The 22549-nt window shown below is 47.4% G+C and overlaps 2 protein-coding genes across 2 annotated transcripts; both read left to right on the forward strand.

The window, feature by feature from the left end:
- The first annotated feature begins 6561 nt into the window (after positions 1-6561).
- On the forward strand, positions 6562-7574 carry LOC120671572. The gene has a single exon (XM_039951946.1). The coding sequence runs from the start codon at positions 6899-6901 to the stop codon at positions 7259-7261; it is 363 nt and encodes a 120-aa protein (XP_039807880.1). The 5' UTR covers positions 6562-6898; the 3' UTR covers positions 7262-7574.
- Positions 7575-19021: 11447 nt separating this feature from the next.
- Positions 19022-22523, forward strand: LOC120669453 (putative receptor-like protein kinase At3g47110). The gene is made up of 2 exons (XM_039949200.1): positions 19022-21770; positions 21851-22523. Exons 1-2 carry the CDS (start codon positions 19022-19024, stop codon positions 22240-22242), a joined length of 3141 nt encoding a protein of 1046 aa, XP_039805134.1. The 3' UTR covers positions 22243-22523.
- Positions 22524-22549: the final 26 nt, after the last annotated feature.

Here is a 22549-nt window from a genome sequence, read left to right on the forward strand (position 1 = left end):
GCGTGGCCCAAATCCACCCCTGCTCCCTCAAATCATAACTATCGTAACTATTGGAAACGAAACTTGACCTATAGATGCCGATGTCAAGAACTAACAGATCCATGAAGTATTTCGTGAGAAGATAGAGTAAAACTTACGAATTGAAAATCGCACAAAAAATACCTTAAAATATGTAAAAGAAAAAACACACGTGAATGGGAAAGGGCGAACACAAAAATCACGTAGCAAAAAGACTTCGATCTTTAAGTCCGAAGGACGCGAGAAGGTTAAGGACTATATTCCCAAAAAATCTTAGCACAAACTCTAATTCAAAAATAAAAAAATAGAGAGGAAAATGAAATTAGGGTTGGAGAGGTCTCCCATCAACTAGCCATTAGTATCTATATAAGGCTATTGGCGAAAGACAAAAATACCCCTCCACTCGCCACATAAGATAATACAATCCAACTTTTGTAGAAGCATTGGACGGACACACAATCTAACGACTTTGCTTCGTCTTCGTGATGGCGCCACGTGCCCTCCATATCCGCAATCTGGCCACACCAGACGCACCCTCGGTTTTGAGGTCCAAACCGGAAAACTTGCCTGCTAGTGGCTTTGAGGCCCAAACCACTCAAACCGCCCATATCCACTTGGGTGCCACGCGACCTTCTTGATGTCGATGTGTGTCCGATCTCCGTCAAGCCTTCGTCCCGCTTGACTTGATAAATGTCGTCTTCATCTGTCCATGTACTCTTGTTCTTCAGTGCACCACGCGGATTTGCCTGTGACTCCCTATGGACTCGTCGGGTCCCTCAATCCAAGCCTACTCACATTCGTCCTTCACCGCTTTTGGTTTATCGGTATGAATCTTTCACTTGATCTTCACCACATCCGTCAACCGTCACGTCGCATCCTGCGTCTGCACATCATAAGTCAAGAACCATTAAATTTACAAAATATTGTTAATCGTTTATTGTCCAGGAAAATGACTTGTACGCGCGTGGCTGCGAGGGCTGTCTGTAGCTGCAAATTTTGCTATAGGTGCCATGACTGCCGTCCTCTTCCCCGCTTTCTGAGCTCGAGATAGAAGAAAGGAAAGCACCAAAACACTTGGAGGCCTAAAGGCGGCAGGGCCACATAATATGGGCCTTGCAACCTGCGTGTCAGTCAGCAGAAGCATGCAGTGCCAGCCCATCCACGTTAGCAGTCACCAAAACGCTCGACCATCCACGCCAAATTCATGGAAGCCCATAGCTGTTCCTCTTCTGCAGCATGCCTGCAGCGCTGTGCCGGTGGCCCGGTGCTTTGTTTGCTGAAGCAACGATGCAACATGAAAACCTGAACCTGATACCTGACAGTCTGAACTTTTCGTGAGAGCTTTCAGTTCATCTCCATCTCGCGGGGGAAAAGAAACAGAATGCGGTGACCGGAGGCTAGGGTTCCGAGCACAGCGATGCCGGCAGCTCATGGGCTCTACCGCTCTAGCTATGGCTTCCAATGAGTTTCAACTTCAAAGCCAAATACACCAATTCTAACTGACAAAGCTGCTGATACAAGTCCAAAAGGTTAGCCAGTCGTTTGACCTGATGCGACAGTAAAAAAACCCAACATAGCAGAGCATCTCTGCGTCAGTGCGTCACAGTTGGAGACGCTGTATTTTTTTTATTAAAAAAAAACAGTTGGAGACGCTGATCATGACGCGGTGATGAATCATTTCTATACCTTGACGACAAGAACATATAGATATTCTACTCGCATAAGTACAACAACGACCCAAATTACCACCGGCTAGTGCTGACACTTTTGTGCTTTGTGAAGGCAGCCTCAGTGACTCGTGAGAGCATTTGGGCGTCACATGCATGCGTGGTATGAGGGCCACTGACCCTGCAATTGCAAGGAACTAAAGGCAGTAAAGCACCCTGGCTACACCACATGCGTAGCCTGCAATAGATCAAGATAGCAAAATGACAGGCCGGTTTAGTAATAGCTTTTTTTTTATCATCAATCCCTTATGTTGTATCCATTGACAAGTGGAGATGTATGTGCCATAGACACATATTTAATTTTCCTTCCATCAAACAACAATGTCATTTATTTTCCATCCAGTACGTGTCTTTCTTTTACTTCCATAAAATAATAATGTCAATTATATCCTTCCAAAACAAATAATAACATGAATTATGGGTGAATGCATGTGCAAAGTAAAGTGTGTGCCAAAGAAAAGTAATACATGAGTACAAGAGGTGGCTAAGAAAATTATTGGTGCAAAAAGTATTAGCATTTCAGTGGAATCATTTTTCTTCTATCAAAAAATTGGGTCAACACTCCCTTTCATCAAACATATGAATCTGACAAATGAAACCTCCGTGAGAGGTACAGTATTGGTAAGAAATGGTTTTAGTTATTTCAACTTTTATAGTATAGATTCGATAGTCTCAAATCAAAGATGGGCTTTCCTGACTAATTTACTAATGATGCAGCCTTCTTTCCTTTAAGCAATACTTTTCTCCCTTGGGGGATGATGTTTGATATCTAATCTTATAGGCGTCTACGAGTTTTTTGTTTACCCGTTTAAGCTTTTGGCCACTTGGTACAACTCACATGCGCCTTGTCCGCATCCATGTGGCGCGGCAGTGAGCAAACTGCTGCTTGCCTTTCAGCGCTGCAATCACCTCTTGCTTTTTCCAGAGACTTGCTGAACTACTCCACCCATGGGTCAATAAGAGCTTTCTTTTCAGAAGCCTTGACCAGTTACTGAGCCAACGACAAGTGATCTTGATCTCATCCCCAATTCCACCCGAAGTCCCGTCCACGACGCTCGTAGCTACAGCAGCAAGGCCGCGACGAGCAGAAAGCAGCTTGGCAAAACATCAGGGTATGGAGAGACGGATCAGCCATTTCATCAGACATGCGGATTTTTGTACAGTGGTGGACAGAGATGAACACTGGTCCAAGTCCCAACATCAAGGTATGGAGAGATCAGAGATAGATGCACGGAAGTAAACGGAGATGAACAGTGGTTGAATTGGGACGATCAAGTCGCTGTCTGTGGTGTAGGATCTGAGGGAGCAACATGGGGCGCCACCCTGCGAAAACCAGATCAATGCAGATGCAGGGTCGATGGAGCCTGCAGAAGCATAATGCGGTGTGGGGCATCGGCCAGGACATTAGTCGTTTCCTTTGTCACAGGGTAGATCTGATCATCCAGTTCGAAAGGGTACATCTGATCTGACCTTGCACTCTAAAAAATAATACTAGCCCAGAAAGGGATTTAGTCCGTGTTTAGATGCAAAAATCAAAATTCTAAAAAAAAATTCCGGCACCTGCATGGAGATTTAAATCTAGACGAAATAAAAAACGCATTGCGACTGCTGCCCGTAAATCGCGAGACGAATCTAATGAACCTAATTAGACTGTAATCAGATGCTAAATTGCTACAGTAATGTTACGGTAAATAATCTCTAATGACAAATTAATTAGGCTCATTAGATTCGTCTCGCGATTTACAGACGAGTTCTGTAATTATTTTTGTGATTAGTCTATATTTAGTACTTCAAATGTAGAAAGATGTCTTTTAAAAAAATTTACGGAACACAACTAAACACCCCCTTACTTTCCACCCATCCGTATGTATTGCGAGGTATGCAGTAGAGTTTTTGCCTCTAGCGGCTCCAGCTACTGTAGTGGCACGGTAGATTCCTGTAGCACGGAGTCGGAGGAGCCATGTTTTCCAGCTCCACCGGCTCCTCACTTCCGCAGTTGACGGTAGCGTGAACCTCAATCATTTGAGCTCCGTGCTACACTGCAGCATAATTCTGCACAGTGTTACGACATTGTACACAGAGCTGGAGCCGCTCCAGCGGAGCCCTCCCAAAGAGAGCCTTATTCCTTTGTTTAAAACGACCAGGCCATTGTTTAGATGCCTTCAAAATTTTAAAATTTTACAAAATTTTCCATCACATTAAATCTTTGAACGCATGCATGAAGTATTAAATGTAGCTAAATAAAATAACTAATTACACAATTTGTCTGTAATTTGCGAGACGAATTTTTTGAGCCTAATTAACTCATGGTGGAACAATAATTACCAAATACAAACGAAAATATTACCGTATTTTACATCCAAAAGTTTATGCATCTAAACAAGGCCCAGCTTCCAAAGTCCTCACTGATCCTAGTTGCGCATGAAATTTGTGTCTCACTGTATGACCGAGTACCCTAACAAACTTTCACTAGCTTTACGCGCAACGCTATGTAGATTTACCCCTTGTTTAGTTGTGAAATTCAAAATTTCAAATCTATCACATCGAAAGAGAATCTTATATGCATGGAGTATTAAATCTAGACAAAATAAAAAATAAATTGTATAGTTTGCTTGTAAATTGCGAGTCGAATCTAATGAGCATAGTTAGGCGATGATTAGACACTAAATTGCTACAGTACACATGCTCTAATGATGGATTAATTAGGCTCATTAGATTCGTCTCGTAGTTTACAGACGAGTTATGTAATTAGTTTTGTTTAATACTTCAAATATGGAAATATTCTATTTTTACAATTTTACACGGGCAATTAAACGAGGCCTTAACCAAATAAAAAAGGAAAATGTATAGGAAAAAGACTGAAACAAAAAGGAAACGGAATAAAAGTGTGCAGAAGCAGATGAGAGAATGTTGTTGTGTTGACTAGCAGTAGAATAGTAGATGCCTGTGGCGAGACTCTTTGGAATCTCCAAGACCATGTGTGCATCCACTGTTCCCACATGGCGGCCCCCAAGTTGAAGGGAACCACACCACCACCCTCCGGATCATGAGAAGGAATGTGTTGGTGTGGAGATAGATACACCACTCATGGCTGCATGCACATTCCAGCATGTCGTCGTGCTGCCCGGTCAAATTGTGCGACGGCCAAGTAGAAATCTGTTCACCCGTAGCTGCGTGGGTGCCTCGTGCTTGCACGCTGCAAAACGCTCTTGTTTAAATCGTGTCAGTGTCTGCTGGAATCTTGCTGCTTTGTCTCTGCATCTTACCTGACGGATCAATGACGTTGGCGATTTAAATTTGGCATGAGTTGTTTTTGTTTCAGGCTTCCCCTCATGGATCCATGGCTGATGCTGGCAGGGATTCTCGCTACTTAGATTCACAACAATTATAAGTGCATTTAATTTGACAAATGGCTGACGGTTATTGATCTTTTTTTTAGTAACATTTTCTTTCAAATATTCAAGTGGCCGATGTTCTTCGCCTTTTTTTTTAGAGAATCTTTGTTGTGGATTCATGGTTGCTAATTTGTTTTTCATCTTGGAGACCTCCGAATTAGACTCGCTCACTTCATAAGAATATTTTAACTTATCCTTATTTTCTTCGTAAGCTCTCTTTAAACACATAATCAGTATGGGCTATAACCCTTCTGCATTCTAGAAAAAAGTTCATTTTTTTTTAAAAAAAAGACCATTTAACCCTCGTCGATGGCTATTACAAAAATACGCACGGAAAATCTTATATACAATAATGTAATGCCTAGTGCAATTTATAAAACGCTCGTAAATACTCGGATTATACGATGTTGCGCTTAAAAGTATGCGATGCTTGACTCTTGATGCTCCATGTTTTGGGGGTTACCTGAAAAAAGGACAACCAGCAGATCGACAAAGCTAAAGTGATGCAGCATCTCTCGCTCCCTACGCTGTTTTCCGACCGTTGCAGGCTGTCCTAACGTTTTCATTCTCTGCGTGGGGGCACCAAGTCGATTTTTTTTTGAGAGGAATTGAAGATATCTTTTTTTCTGAGAGGAACAAATACTAGGCTAAAATATATGAAAAGTACAGTGTCGAACCTCAGCACAAAAGGCACATGGTCTTGTGTCCGGCTACAACACAAGCGACGAGGAATGCCATCAGCTGACCCAGCAGCTAGCTCTGTAGCTCATTTGTTTGTAAAACTGTAAGGGAACTGTTGACTTGACACTTGAGACTGGAGGAGAGGACTTGGTAACTTGGCGTCACCTCGGCGCCGCGGTGAAAGCGGCGTCGGGCGCTGCGGTGGACGGCGACACACGATGTGCTTGCGCGCCGCGGCCATGGGTTGCGCCGCGCCCGGCACGTCGCGCGTGACCTGATCGCAGCAATCCCTGCTGCCATTTACGGACGCAGCGGCCCGCGGAACACGGGCGCGCCGGCGCGTCCACCTTGCTCCGAGCCGGGCGGTCGCCGGCGGGGCGTGCACCGCCCCACTGGCGGCTGCGGCTGCCGAGGTTACCTCCCCCCTCCCCGCCCTCGGTACTGCCAAAACCTCGTTGCCGGCGGTCCTCGTCGGGAGGCTCGCCGCGTCTCTCTCGCCGCCCGATCCGCTAGTTGGCAGGTGAGGTGGCACACAATAACACCAAAAAAAAAGAAACAAAAAAAAGGCATGCTTGATAATCTTTTCTTTCTCGTCAAGCAGAAGAGCAGGAGTAGCTCGCAAGCTTCCTTGATTCCTGGAGCTCATCCTGCCGGCGAGCCAGTGAGCTGCTCCCGGCCCAGCCCTAATCATGAGTCCCTTTCGTTCATCCCCCTTTGGAGGCAGAGGTCGTGTATGGAGCTCGAACCATTCCTCCTCCAAGCTTTATCGTGCATTATCCTGCCCAAAAAGAATCGAAAACGCCACACCTACTCTACACTGCCCCCAACTCGCCGTACTGTATTTTTATCCACGGACCACATGGCAGAAACGGGAAACCGCGCTGCCCACCTTCCCCGCGAACCACCCGCCGCGCTCCCCGTTTCGCACCACCCCCACTCCGATCCACAAGTCCACAGAGCTCAGCTCAGCTCCCTATAAATCACACGGCTGGCCACGGCCACGCCACCACCACTCCACTCCATCTCACCACAAGACCACCACCACTCCATTCATTCGGCCGGAACCGGGAGGTCGTGATGGCAGACGCCGCCGCTCCGGGCGCGAGAGGCGGCCCGTCGTCGTCGTCGTCGGGGTGCCGCGGCGGGCGCGGGTGCGGGCTGGCGCTGGGGCGGCTGGTGCGGAAGCTGCGGCGGCAGAGCCGGATGCTGGTGTGCACGGCGGGGGCGCGCCACGGCCACGGCCACGCCGCGTCGTCGTCGTCGTCCGCGCGGTGCCACCAGTACGACCCGCTCAGCTACGCGCGCAACTTCGACCTGGGCACGGCGCTGGACGGCAGCGAGGGCTACTACTCCTTCGCCTCCCGGTTCGTGCTCGCCGCCGCCCCCCGCGCGGCGGCCGCAGTAGAAACAAGCCGGCGAGGCCAGATCGAGGCTTGGTAGCTGGAGCCGCGAGTACTGCTAGCTCATTAGCCCTGCCATTGGCGTTAGCTGGTAGCTAGCTAGAGGTTCAGTTCGTTAGGTGCAGTGTCTTCTGTACGGCCTTGTAGGAGCTCGTGGATGTGTTTATACGAGATGGAGATGTGGTGGCGGCTGTAAAAGAGTTTCCCCGGCAGGCATCCTTGACTCTCCTTTCACTTGGGTTCGGGGAGGGAGGGAGTCCGAGGAGGAATCAGCCAAGAGGAAATGTTCTGAAGATCACAGTGAAACTGAACAAGATGCCTTAATGGTTCATCTGCAACTTCTTTTTTTCTCAGCCTTGTTTCTTGAGGTCTTATTCCCAAATGTCTCGCAGAACAAATTGGGCTTTACCAGGCGCGAGAAACCTCACGGAGAACACGAACATTTTTACCAGGCGGCGTGCGCCATGGGTCTGATCCTTGGCCCTTTTCCAGACTAGGCCTCGTGAGTTGCGTAAATTTTAGTGTGTAAAGTATTGTAGCACTTTCATTTGTATTTAGTAATTATTATCCGATCATGAATTAATTAAGCTCAAAAGATTCGTCTGGTAAATTATAGACAAATTGTGTAATTAGTTATTTTATTTAGCTATATTTAATACTTCATGCATGTGTTCAAAAATTCAATGTGATGAAAAATCTTGTAAAATTTTGAAATTTTGAAGACAACTAAACAAGGTATATAGCTGCCTGGTCAGAGTGTCAGACAGCCTCTTGACTACCCTCGTCAGTGACCCGTTAGCCCGTGTTTGGATGTAAAATTTCAAATTCTAAATTTTTTCTCGGCACCTGTATGGAGACTTAACTATACACGAAATAAAAAACGCATTGTGACTGCTGTCTGTAAATGGCGAGACGAATCTAACGAACCTAATTATGCTGTAATTAGACACTAAATTGCTACAGTAATGCTACAGTAAATAACCTCTAAAGACGGATTAATTAGGCTCATTAGATTCGTCTCGCGATTTACAGACGAGTTCTGTAATTATTTTTGTGATTAATCTATGTTTAGTACTTCAAATATAAAAAAATATTTTTTCAAAAATTTTACAACGCGCAACCAAACAAGCCAGCGCACAGTACGGAGTACAGTAGTGCAAACAGGATAATGGCGGGGATGACGGAAGCTGCAAGATGGCTAGCAATGGCAAGGTTTGATTGCATCCAGTGAGAAGTGGTTGGCGCCAGTACAATTATTGCCCGCTGCACGTCACGGGCACCGCCGCTGCGCGCCAGTGACTATTCGCATCGAAGCACCGATCGGCGGCCGACGGGCAGGCCACGGCGAGGCGCCGGCAAAGAGTTAAAATTGGCCGTGTGGTCGCATTGATTCACTTCACTGGAGCGGCAGCTAAAATGTTGGCCCAAACGTTGGCCGGTTTGATCAGATCTATTCCCTCCGTAATGTAGGGCATTTTAGATTTTTTTAAGACAGATTAGAGAGATAGAGAAATAATGCATGTACCAATTATTAGTGTATTATTTAGTTAATCAATTATTTAATTTTTGTGCCCACACTAAAATTAAGGATACCAACATGCCTTCTTTTACTCCCTTAGAGCAAGGCTAGTAACTCAGCTGGCCGGCTGGGCGGGCTGGCGGGATGCGCAGCCATGCGCCGACTTCTCCGCCCACTGCACGCGATGTACCAGCGGTTGCTTGCATTTGGCATTTGAGCCCACAAATAGAGATGGAACGCCCGCTTCAGCCGGCAGGGAGCGGAGCGCCCGCTTTTTTCTCTATCTTCTCTTTTTCTCTCCTCCATGTAAGATTTAGTCTAGTTGCAGACTATTATAATAATTGCTCTTAGACCATCACAATTGATTTTTTACAAAACTAGCACTAAAAAGCATAGGACTTTTTGTCCAAAGAACTCTAAGATACCTTATATTTGGGTACAAATTTTAAATTCTCCTATGCCTTATATTTTAGAACTTGAGGACGGAAGGAGTATTTGAACGGTTGGCCCACGTCTGGCTTTCACTTGTGGTCTGGGCAGTGGGAACATCAAAAGTTTTGTAAATTGGTGTACACATCATATAACTGCAGAGTCTGACCGGAAAAATAATGAACCCGAAAAATAATAATTTCCGAACAGAAGAGGGAATTTGTACGAGAAAACTTTTCTTTTCCTTCATTTTTTGAGGGGTTTTCCTTCATCTTTTTAAATGGAGAAGTTTAGAACTCCCAAAAGGCCCAAAACAACCTCTCCTTTGTTCAATGGCTGGACTTTGGTACTTATATGGGCTTTCTGACTCCAATGGGACGTATCTTTTTTTTTTTAACAAAGCAAGCAATAATGGGCTGATATGGAGCAGCCTAGTATTCACTGGACCGTATTTGGGTCTGGCGAACTGGAGAAGGAGATTTTTTTATTTTTATATTATTTTTTATTCGATTTATCAAAAATATATGTCTCAATTTTTTTTTGCAAAAATGTCACCCTGCCGCCGGTTCGTTTGGCGGTAAGGAGTTACCGCCGGATGAACCGGCGGTAAGATCCGTGGCCCACGGCCCATGGAACTTACCGCCGTTTGATCCGGCGGTAGCTCCTTACCGCCAAACGAACCGGCGGTAAGTGCTACCGCCGGGCTACAGCGCGGCTATAGCCGGCTGTAGCTGCCTTGTAGACGGCCAGCGCCAAACGGCGGTAGGTATTCCCACAATTTTTTTAATTATTTTATATGCTCTCACTGGTGTAATTAATTGTATAATTATTTTTTTTATGTTTAGAGATATTTCAGAAAATAATAGAGATAGCGGAGGTTAGGGAAATATTTTTTTAAAATTTTTACAAATTAGATTTAACTATAATAGTCTGTGAAAATATATTTTCATGAGATATTTATGAGTTTCAATTACGATTTCGATGTCCTGTCACCTTGCATCAGATTCTTCTGCACCCCCACTATAATTAAAAATGTGGGAGTGCCTACCGCCGTTTCAAACGGCGATAGACATGCGTGAACCATGCCTATAGACCAAATAGTTCCATCTATAAATAGAACATCGCCCCATCTCATATGAAGTCAGTAGCCATCTCATACGAAGTCTTTAGCCATCCCCGCACGACCACCATGTCTTTCTCTGGTTCTACCTACATTTCGTGGAATAAGATTAGAGAACATGTGCCTCAAGGAGTACAGGTTCCAATGTGCTTCTGCGGTTCGTTGTGCAAGCTGATGTAGTCCAAAGTTTTGGGCGATGACTTCGGCAGGAGGTTCTTCATGTGTGAGAACTACGAGTACGATCCGCCAAAGCGCTACGGCAAGGACAAAGCGAAAGTATCACCTCGCACTATCTAGTTTGCGCCTTCGGAGTTCAGTATGTTAATTTTAACTCGGCTTGGAAATAGAGTCCACCACCTCTTTGTGATTTCATACAGTGGCTGGACACGGAGCAATCGACCGAAGCTAAGGAACACATTGAGCGCGAAGTAAGGTGGGCTGCGGAAAGGTGGCAGCGAATGCTGGAAGAGGAAAAAATGGAGGAGAAGCGCAAGAAAGATAAAGAAGAGATCCAGAAGAGGTTCGCAGAAGTGGAACGTCGGCAGGCGGAGGAGCGTGAAGCTGATAGGGAGAGGAAGCGAGAGAGGGCCCGCCGTGCGAAGGAGGCGGGACCCGAGGCTATTAGGAAGGGGAAGTATCATCGGTGCACTCAGTAGATGACTATCATGTAATGTTCGAATTTCATATTCCCTAAGGCATGTTAGGTCTAGACGGAACACGACGTTAGCGTGTTCCATGTACATGCCAGTGCAATTGTTATTGTAATTTCAATGTCAAATTAATCTGCATTGTGTAATTTGTACTAGCTACAACTAGATTTTTCAGAAGCATTGCCTTACAAATAAACTTTTCAGACCGACGCGATGACAACTCCATGGGCATATATCGGCCAGTACACACAATAAAAACAATGAAAACAATCACCGTTCAAACATTGAACACAAATTAAATAGTGGTCCACACAATTCAACGCACAGAACACATGACATGGCATGTAAGGACCTGTTGCAAGCTACGGTAACGAGGTACAATACTAAACCTAACATGTCTTAGGTAATTCGAACAAACATTACATTATTTATTCAGACGGAGCAGTACAACATCAATCATTCACGGGCAGTACCCTTATCACGTCCCGCGATGTCTGGTTTTGCACGCTCGCCTTTGCGTAAATCTTCATTCACCTTCTTCAACCACTCCATATATTGCTGATCACGATGAGTGATCCACGTGTCAATCCACTCATGGAAATAACACCAATGAGTATGCGTGTCATCAGCAGCGTACTTTTGCAAACAAGAAATGATTCAAAATTAATAAAAATAATAAAAGCATATTTACAAATTAATCTATACATGTGATGTTGCACCTTTTTTTTGGACTTCCTCGATATTCTTGCAACACCAATACCTCTGGCCAAAAGTCTCGTAATCACGAGATATGTTCGGAACACAACGCATTTGGCAATAGCAATCGGGTGGCTCTACACCTTTCGGCCATACCTTGCAATCTGTAATACATCTATTGGGATCGTTAGGAGAGGGTCCTAAATTAGCCTCCATTTCCCGACGGAAAGCTGCCCGGGAGAATGAGGAGCTCATAGCTGTTTGTTTGGGCTAATTAAAAAAAGTGGAAACTGAATTGCAAGTCTGTGCTCTCAGGAACCACAAGGTGCTCTTTTATACACGCAGGGCTGCTTGCATGTCCAAGCACTTTGAACACAGATATTACCTCTCACTGCTACACAGTCGTCCACGGTTCTGCACTCGCACGCTCCACAGTGCGCACTCATTCCACTTTAAACAACAACAGGACCTCTCACTGCTCGTACCATCAGTACTCGCACGCTCCACAGCGCTCACTGCTAGCACTTTAAACACTGATTATTGCATCGACCTACTCATCGCATCGCCCACTTTAAACTCGTCGTACTGTCACTGCATCGACCTACTCGTGATTGTTGCACTGCCCTGACACATCCCATCGCCCGGAACACTACACGGTACCGGCGTAATCGTCACAATGTAAACCATAGTAATTACATCATAATACAACGTTAATGAAACACACAGCAGAAATGCAGTGGCATGGCAGAACCCGTTGCAACTACGGTAAACATATTCTGATCTAAGCTAACATGCCTTAGGTAATTTAAAAACCCAACAAATACAACGATGCAGCATGTCACTAGGACTAGGTAGTCCTAATAGCCGTACCCCCACGTAGCAAACTGCGTTGAGTCTTCTCCGCAGTATCCACTCATTGCAGGTTGCGCAGGCGGTGGTGCCGGAGGGGCAGGGCCCTTGTTCTTGTGACAAGGGCAGTTGCAGTAAGGAATAGTGTATGGTTCATCTTGTGAAGCGGCAGCATTGCTGGTATCATCATCTTCGTCGTCTTTGTTACCCTCGCTCACTTCCTCGTAATGGTTCACCTTGCACTCCAGATCAAAGATCTTTATCTGGAGGTACTCGATGAACTCCTGAACTAAATCAATTGGTGCAGGATCGACCCACCTGGTAAACCCACAGTTTTTTGGAGCATCTGAAGACTGCAAAATAAATTTCATGTAAGGTGTCTCAATGAAGATAAAGAAATAAAACAACCGAGCATTACCCATGCGTGTGGGCATTTGAAGAAACGCCGACCGCCATCCATCCCGTCGGTGCACATCTGCACTAAGCAGTCCTCACCATGTCTGCATTTTGGCCACGTTTCTCTACGGTTATCGTATTGTCGAAGAGGGGTTTCATTGGTAAATTCACTCTTGTGCTGTGGCGGAAACTCAAACACTGGTTCCGGAAAGGAATCAGGTCCAAGAGGCCCCTCCCATATTATGGGGTCTCCCTTTCTTCCCCCTTTTCCTTTCCCAAAAACGTAGTAATTCTTCCCGCTAGACCCACCTCCAGACATTGGGTATACAATGAGCTTTGGTGTTTGAGTGGTGCTGGGAGTTCACAAGCTTGTGAGTATTTATAGGCGCACAAAGGTCTGATACCCGGAGTGTGGAGTGTAAATGCACATGAAAAGCCTACAGTGTTCGCACGCTCCACAGCGCTCACTCCTACCACTTTAAACACGGACACGACCTCTCGTTGCTCTTGATTTGTACCCTCGCACGCTCAACACCGCTCACTCCTCCCACTTTAAACAACGACACGACGTCTCACTGCTCATGACTTCAGCACTTGCACGCTCCACAGCGCTCACTTGTGATTATTGCACTGCCCCGACATATCCCATCGCCCGGAACACTGCACGGCACCGGCCTAATCGTCATAATTTCACTGCACGGACATATACCATCGCCCGAAACACTGCGCCGGCCTACTCATCATAATGGTACGTAATGAACACATCGAATCATAGTCTGCACATGCATACATAATATAGTATGACGGAACAAAGTAATTAACAAGCTACAACCTGTAAACTAGATGCGTCCGCGCTTGCCCCCTCTCCTCCTGCCACGTTGCTGTGCAGCCTGGCCCGCCCTAGTGTGGTGCTGCGAGTACGTCAGTGGCTCCGGCGGGATGGTCTGACGAGTGGACCGACGACCCTGCTCAGGAACAGGCGTCTGCTCCACCTGACTGTAGTCCTGCGTCGCGAGTGGGGCACCCCCAGCTGTAAAGTGCCGACGACCTCCTGCGTCGGTGTAGAAGAGAAGAACGTGTTCACCCACTCCATCTGCACGAGGTCGTCCACCTCCTGAATCTCCTCATCATCGTCTGTCCCTCCCACCTGCCGGTACTCTGATTCACAAACTTCCATCCATCAATATTCAATTAAAAATGTACTTGTTACCGCAAATTAACAACTGATCTTAGACGTACCTAAATTGTGTATTGGACGACGAAGAGACGAAGATCCGGCGCCGTAGGGATCTATCGACGGAAACAGCGACGAGCCGGGCGCTACACGAATAAGAAGTACAAGTTAATGAATAAAGTTTTACATGATACCGTATTGTAAGTGACACGAGGTTAGAGTACGATTTACCTGCCAAGTACAAATGTGCCGGTCGCGGCACGTACGTGGGCCGAACTGCAGAACCCGAAGGTGTAGCCATCGTGTCAGGTGGCGGTGGCGGTGGACCTGACTGTGCCGCGGGTGCAGACCGTCGTGACGATGGATCAGTCACAGGAACCGGCCCCGAACTGCGAGGTGGGAGGAAGGTGTCGTCCTCACGACAGGTCACGGCTCGTCGGAATCGCTTGCACATATCGACGATCTTCTGCAGCGTGCTCTGGTGCTGGGCGGGCGTCATGTCATGGTAGTGGCCCATACTCGACGAAGCCTCGGACTCAATCGCTCGTATGACATCGTACTGTACCGAGAAAGTAGTAACATCATATACAACCAGTTTTTTATACTGCAAAATCAATCAGAGAAACGTACCGCTATGGCGAAGTTCTGGTCTCGAACTACGGGGTACGTCTCCGACACCCTTGCGGCCTCGATTGGAGCCTCTGGTGGAACGTGCACGACACGTGTGCGCGTCCTCGGCAGGTACCACCGTAGGTAGTCCGCAAACGCCTCGTCGCTGTGCGGCCGATCCTCGAAAACGACGTCGTCGAGGGCCGCGGCCCAAGAGTCGACGTAAGGACGGACCTTGTCGGCCCACCGCGAGCCTGGTGGCTGACCCTGATGTGTCCACCTATAATAGAAAGCTTGAGCGATTCAATGCTAAATGGTAGGTTATAAAAAATGATGAATTATTAACATAACTATTTATTCGGTACATGTGGACGTTGGCCTCCACTGAGTGCACAATCGGGACCGAGGTCTGCTGGTAGAGACCGAACTGCCTCATAACCCGGTGAACGTGGTACTCCTCGATGTGGATGTCGTAAAGAATCGGTTTCCTCGTCATCTAGTACTCGTGATCTCGCAGGCATAATGACGAAAGACCGCTTGGTGCCCGGGCGTAAATGTCGGCTGCAGTGTACGGAGTCCACCTCACGTCCGTGTCCACAAGAGCGTCAAACTGTCCAACGAAGTCGTGGTACGACTTCCTCGTCTGCACGCCGACCCAAGAAGGCTGCATAATGAAAAAATAAGTTAACCGCAAAATCGTACATTTGTGCACGCATGTAACAATAAGTAAAACAAACGATGTAACGTACCCTCCTGAGGCACCACAACGAATCCATCGTAGGTCTGTCGACGTCGTCGTGGTCTGCGGACAGCTGGACGTACGGCTCGAAGTCCATCTCTGGCCTACCGACAATTTTTTTGACCTCCCAGAAATCCTGCCACTTGCCCATAGAAGCATACACTCTGAAAGGACATTCGCTTCTCACACAACGCACGTCATATGTTCTCGGACTGCTTTTGAAAATTTTAGTTACCTAAAGTCGCCGCCTTGAAAATCCGACAGGGTTTCGCCGCTTTTCCTCTCCCTCACCCCTCCTCTCCCTCCCTCCCTCTCTTTTCTTTTTTTTCTGGATCTTTAGTAAGCCAAATGGGGGTGAGGGGCTGCCAACACCTTATATAGGGTTGCGGGGCCGGCCGCCCAGCTGCCGGGCGGCCCGGGGGGCCGGCCGCCCCACTGCCGGGCGACCGGCCCTAGCGACCTGTCTGTAATTTTTTTTTCTTCTTTTTTTTGCGTTTAAGCCCCTGCCGCCCGGCTGCCGGGCGGCCAGGTCCCGGCCGCCCGGCAGCGAGGCGGCCGGGGTATATTTCTGTAAATTTCCAAATCGAAAATATTTTTTTGTAAAAAACGGAAATAAAAAATATAAAAATAAAAAAACCGCCCGCTCAGGGCACGTCACCCGGTCGCCTACGCCGAGTGATCTGATTTTGGTCCGAGCTGACTTCGATCTTCCTCTCACTTCGGATCAGTGCTACTGTGCTAGGCCCTTTAAAAGTAGTGCTACAACTGGGGCAAATATGGTTAGTCCTGGTGGCCCAGTAAGAAGTGGGCCTTTTTCTCGCAACGACCAAAAACTGACGACCCATCTTTGTAAATGAATAAATGTTCATGTTTTCTTCCTAAAAGAAAAACAGAACAGCTTCCTTTGAAAAAAAACAACAGAACAGCTCATTTTTCCTGTGACTGTATCTCCCATGTGATCTCGAGCACGAAATCCCCATCTAATAAGTGACAGCTCGGTCAGCGACAGTAAGCCGCCTTAAAAAAGGAAAGGAATTTAGATCAGCGTGCAATAATTGCAAGCAAAAACATTCCAAGCAATTGAGCCCCCATCAGAGGGGACACCTCCTGCTTTGCAGTTTCAGATAGTGCAAGGCCAAGCATGGGGGGAATTAAGCTAGTTTCTAAACACCGTGCTGGTCTTAACTGCTAGTAGATGATTAAGTGTACATGATAATGTCAAACACCTTGTCACTACCATAAACAAGCTTAGCCACTTTTTTTAACATTCAGTAGACGCCGCCGCTATGAAGCTTCCGAGAAAAAGTCAACCCCAACAAGGCCAAAAAGCAACACTAGGCTTGGTGCAACAGCATGACGTTTGGTCTGGTTTCATGCAGATGTCATGCTCAGACTCTAGTGATGCAACAACATGACGTTTGGTTGCCTCGGTGAAGGTACGAGCCTGTCTCTCGATCGGCGGCATGCAAAAGGAGCCAGCGAGCCTGGCTCTCGGGGCGAAAATGGAATCCGTTTCTCCACAGCCAGGCTAGCGGGATGCAACATATTAACATGTCAATAATGAGATCAAATAATTAGTATATTTAAATGTATATCAGTACATTTTATAATAGATTAGAACTTAACGTTAAAACAGGTGTTACATAGTCAATTTAAGACAGAAATCTTATTATTATTAATCAAAGCTCCTTTTTAAGTCTCCACGTGAAGCCACCTAAAATTCTAGCTGGACATTATAAAAACAATAGAGAAATTCTAAAAATTCTCACAAAAGTCAGAAACATCATGTCATCAATTCAACAGCTCTAATCATTGGATCTGTTAGTTTTTTTAAATATATTACCCTCCTCCGCTATTATGAAAATAGAACAAAGTAACCTCTAAACATGTATCTAAATTTTCCACCTCTGATATTATATAAAAAAAACTAAAGTAAACCCCCTAATCTTCATGTAAATTAATTACCCACCCATGTCATTATAAAAATAATGTAAATTACCCCTTAAATTTTTATATGAATTATTCAATTATACTATTATTAAAAGTTAAAGTAACCCCAAATCTGAATCTAAATTATATAATTATAACAAAATATTAAAATGCACCACTATAAAATTCTAAATTACTATTTCTATTATTGCTATATTATTCATGTAATCATTTATATAAAAGCACTACCCACGATATATGTCACCATATGTTCATGTATGATGGAAGAGATAAGAATACAAATTACAAACAAATAGTTTAATTAAATATATATTAAACATGTATGGTTGTGCCATATGAAATAAAATCTATTACAACTAGATAATGATAAATATGTACTTTAGAGTATGTGTTAGAATATTTATGAAAAAGAGCGTGAGATAGATAATTATAATTATTAGCTATAAATTTTATTTCTTTATGGTCTTACTATTACCAATTGGAGGCTCCTTTGAAGCCTTCACGTGAAGCCACCTAGGATCTTAGGTGGACACTCTAAAAATTCTCACAAAAATCAGAAACATCTAGCTATCCATCTGACTATTCTAATCATAATAGCCATTAGATCATTATCGTTTCTAATAAATTACCCACATCTGTCATTATAAAAATAGACTAAAGTAACCACCTAAACATTATCTAAATTACCACCTTCCATTATAAAAAAATCTAAAGTACCCCCTAGTCTTCGTGTAAATTGCCCACCTATGTCATTAAGATAATAATGCAAAATGACCCCTAAATTTGTATATATATTATCCAAATATGTCATTATTAAAAGTTAAAGTAGACACCTAAATCTGAATCTAAATTATATAATTATAATAAAGTATTAAAGTAGATCAATATAAAATTCTAAATTACTATTTCTATTATTATTTTATTATTATTTATATAAAAATACTACCCATGATAAGTTTCACAGTGTATTCATGTACGATGAAGAGATAAGAACACTAATTCATAAATAAATACTTTAATTAACTATATATATCAAATAAATATGTAGGTGTGGTATAAAATAAAATCTATTGCAACTATATTATGATAAATATATATTTTATATGTGTTAGAATATTTAATAGATGCGAGTGCGTGAGATAGATAATTATAGTTATTAGCTTCATGATTTATTTTTAAAATAACTCTAATTAGCCTGTGCGAGAACACAGGTTGATAGGTCAGTAATTTTAATTAGCAGGTGCGGAGCATGGTTTGATAGGATAGTACATACAATCACATTATCTATCTTTTCTATCTCAATTGAAAATGAGTGTACTAACGCAGGCAACCGAACATCCGTTGTACTCGCTCTATACAAATCAATTCAGTCAACCAAACATCGAATCCTTGCATGTCTAAGCCTATCCCAGTTCATCCTCGCTGGCTGCTCGTTGCGAGCCACCCAAGTACCCAACAACCGACCAAACGCGCACCGCTATGTGCGGTACTAGCAGTGCAGTAACGCCGCCGACGTCGCCACCTCCCGAAATCCAAGCGGACGACCGTGCTCGAGCCCCTCTATAAGTGGCGCAGCTTCACAACCTTGGAACGAAGCTGCAAGCTGCTGCCTACAGCTAGTTCCACAGAACAGAGCGTGGAGATACAAGGGCAGAGCGGATAAACTGCTATGGGAGCTGGAGGGATGTTCATGGCGCTGCTGCTGCTGCACCTGGCAGCATTCGGGGCGGCGGCGGCAGGTACCGACCGGGACGCGCTGCTGGCGTTCAAAGCCGGCGTGTCGGACCCGTCCGGCAAGCTCCGATCGTGGAACGACACGGTGCACTTCTGCCGGTGGCCGGGCGTGAGCTGCACCGCGGGGCGCGTTACGTCGCTGGACGTGACAGCGCACGGCCTCACCGGGACACTCTCCCCGGCCGTCGGCGACCTGGAGCACCTCAGGGTCCTCAACCTCACCGACAACGGCGTCTCCGGTAGCATCCCGGCGAGCCTCGGCCGGCTCCGGCGCCTCACGTACCTCAGCCTCTGCAACAACGCGTTCACGGGCGAGATACCCGGCGCGCTCCGCAACTGCAGCGCCCTCGCCGTCGTGTTCCTCAACAACAACAACTTCACCGGCGGGGTCCCGGAGTGGCTCGACGCGCTGCCGAACCTCGCCGTCCTCGGGCTCGGCCACAACTCGCTCTCCGGCCGCATCCCGCCGTCGTTCGGGAACCTCACGAGGATCCGGAAGCTCCAGCTCGACCAGAACCTCCTCGAGGGCGGCATCCCCGACGGCCTCTCGCGCCTGCCCGACCTCCGGTTCTTCAACGTCTACCAGAACCGCCTCACCGGGGAGATCCCGCCGGGCTTCTTCAACATGTCGTCGCTGCAAGGCTTCTCCGTCGCCAACAACATGTTCCGCGGGGAACTCCCCGCCGACGCGGGCGCGCGCTGGCCGGATCTTCAGCTCCTCTTCCTCGGCGGGAACAACCTGAGCGGGCCGATCCCGGCGTCGCTCGCCATGGCGTCCAACTTGCGGGCCCTCAGCCTCGCCAACAACAGCTTCACCGGGCGCGTGCCACCCGAGCTCGGCACCCTCTGCGTGGAGTTGCTCGAGCTGTCCAACAACAAGCTCACGGCCAGCGACGCCGGCGGCTGGGAGTTCTTGGAGGGCTTAACCAACTGCAGCGCCCTGGTCGACATCTATCTCGACGGCAACAAGTTCGGCGGCGCGATGCCAGCCTCCATCTCCCGCCTCTCGGCGCAGCTCCAGACGCTGAACCTCGCCGGCAACAGCATATCCGGCGTGATGCCGCCAAGCATCGGGAATCTCGTCGGGCTGCAGACGTTGGATGTCCACTACAACCTCGTCGCCGGCGAGATCCCGGAAGGGATCGGGAAGCTGAAGAATCTCCAAGAATTGAGGTTACAGCAGAACAGGCTAACCGGCCCAGTGCCATCCTCCATTGGCAGCCTCTCGCAGCTTCTAAGCCTGGACCTGAGCCGCAACTCGCTGAACGGATCGATTCCTTCCAGCATCGGCGGCCTCCAGCAGCTTACACTGATTGACCTCTCCGGCAACAAGCTCACCGGCCACATCCCCAAAGAACTGTTCAGCCTGCGGTCTTTGTCGTTCGCCATGGACTTGTCGGATAACCAGCTCGATGGCCGCCTCCCTCACCAAGTCGGCCAGCTTGCGCAACTTGCCATCATGGCACTATCCGGAAACCGCTTCTCCGGCGAGGTGCCGGCCGAGCTCGGGAGCTGCCAGAGCCTGGAGTTTCTAGACTTGGACAGCAACCACTTCACCGGAAGCATCCCGTCATCGCTGAGCAGGTTGAAGGGGCTCAGGAGGCTGAACCTGACAAGCAACAGATTGACAGGAAGCATCCCGCCGCAGCTCAGCCAGATGCTAGGGCTCCAGGAGCTGTACCTGTCACGGAACGACTTGTCCGGCGGCATACCGGCAGGATTGGAGAACGTGAGCTCGCTGATCGAGCTCGACGTGTCCTACAACCACCTCGAGGGCCAGGTTCCAACGCTCGGCGTGTTCGCGAACACGACCGGGTCGTTCAGGATGGCCGGCAACGGGGCACTCTGCGGCGGCGCTGCGCGGCAACGCTTGCCGCCTTGCCGGCCGACCAAGACCACCCACCGTCCTGGTCACCTGCTTCTCAAGATCACGTTGCCCATCGTTGGGCTGGCTCTCTGCCTCGCCGTGCTGTTTGCTATGCTCCGGTGCCGCCGGAGGAGGTCAAGGATTGCAGACACCTCAGCTCGAAGCATGCTCAACGGCAACAATTACCCAAGAGTCTCTTACGCCGAGCTGGCAAAAGCAACCGGGGACTTCTCCAATGGCAACCTCATCGGCGCCGGGAAGTATGGGTCCGTCTACCGAGGGACCCTGTCACTGAAGGCGAAGGGGAGCTTTGAGCTCCAGGATGTCGCCGTGGCAGTGAAGGTGTTCCATCTCCACCAAGTCGGCGCCTCCAAGACCTTCCTGTCGGAATGCGAGGCTCTGCGAAGGGTCAAGCACCGCAACCTGAACAGCATCATCACCTGCTGCTCCAGCATCGACGCTAAGGGTAACGACTTCAGGGCTCTAGTGTTCGATCTCATGCCTAATTCCAGCCTAGACAGGTGGCTGCACCCGAGTTCGGTTGACATCTCGGAAGGACGACGTGTTCTAAGCGTAATCCAGAGGTTCAACATTGCTGTGGACATTGCCGATGCTCTCAACTATCTCCACAGCAGCTGTGAACCGCCGATCGTCCACTGCGACCTCAAGCCAAGCAATGTTCTCCTTGGTGACGACATGACGGCCTGCATCGGCGACTTCGGCCTTGCCAAGCTTCTTCTCGATCCAGGAAGCCATGGCTCTGAAGATCCTGAAAGCACTATCGGCATCAGAGGCACAATCGGCTATGTCGCGCCAGGTACTCCAGGTACCATTGCATTTGCATTGCCACCAATGTCACCTGTCTAACTAGTAGTGCTCCTCTCTTGCACTGTTCAGAATACGGCACATCAGGGGAGGTTTCCACCGGTGGCGATGTATACAGCTTTGGGATCACGCTTCTTGAGATGTTTGCCGGGAAGGCGCCGACCGACGAAGCTTTCAAGGATGGCCTGACGCTACCAGAGTTTGTCGGCGAGGCGTTCCCGGATAAGATGGAGCAGATTCTTGATCCGGCTCTGCTGCTGGACGAGGCATTGTTCAGTGGGGTTGTGCTGCCATCTTCAGAGGAAAGCGAGCTGCGTGTAACGGCGTATGATTGCCTGGTTTCTGCCGTAAGAGTCGGGCTCAGCTGCTGTAGGCAAGCGCCGTGCCAGAGAATGGCCATGAGGGATGCAGCTGCGGAGCTGTGCTTGATCAGAGATGCCTGTGTCCGTGCCTATGGTCAGTGAGATTCAGGGAGTCCAAGCTCAGGCCGCCCTGTTTAACCAGAAGGGCTACTGTCAGAACTGCATGTTTTGAGTTTCTATCAGTCATACTTCAATAGTTTCAGAGTATGGATGGACAAGAAATGCGTTCTATACTTTTCTGAAGTTACCTTAACTACAGATAGTGAGCTGGGTGTGTGTATTGGTATGGGTTCAGAGCTCAAATTATTCTCACGCACTCGAGCACATTTACATCAGGACACTTTCTTTTAACGACTGGTACCAAGTACATCAGGATGCTACCAAGTACGTGGGCTGTTCATATGGCTGG

This window comes from Panicum virgatum, chromosome 4N (genome assembly GCF_016808335.1).
Source record: "Panicum virgatum strain AP13 chromosome 4N, P.virgatum_v5, whole genome shotgun sequence".
Classification (NCBI taxonomy): domain Eukaryota; kingdom Viridiplantae; phylum Streptophyta; class Magnoliopsida; order Poales; family Poaceae; genus Panicum; species Panicum virgatum.

Excerpts from the sequence above, each read along its gene's own strand:
- LOC120671572 (XM_039951946.1), top strand. The coding sequence starts at position 6,899 with ATGGCAGACGCCGCCGCTCCGGGCGCGAGAGGCGGCCCGTCGTCGTCG.
- LOC120669453 (XM_039949200.1), top strand. The coding sequence starts at position 19,022 with ATGGGAGCTGGAGGGATGTTCATGGCGCTGCTGCTGCTGCACCTGGCA. Across the intron at positions 21,771-21,850 it reads AATCGGCTATGTCGCGCCAG|AATACGGCACATCAGGGGAG; the intron begins GTACTCCAGGTA and ends TGCACTGTTCAG.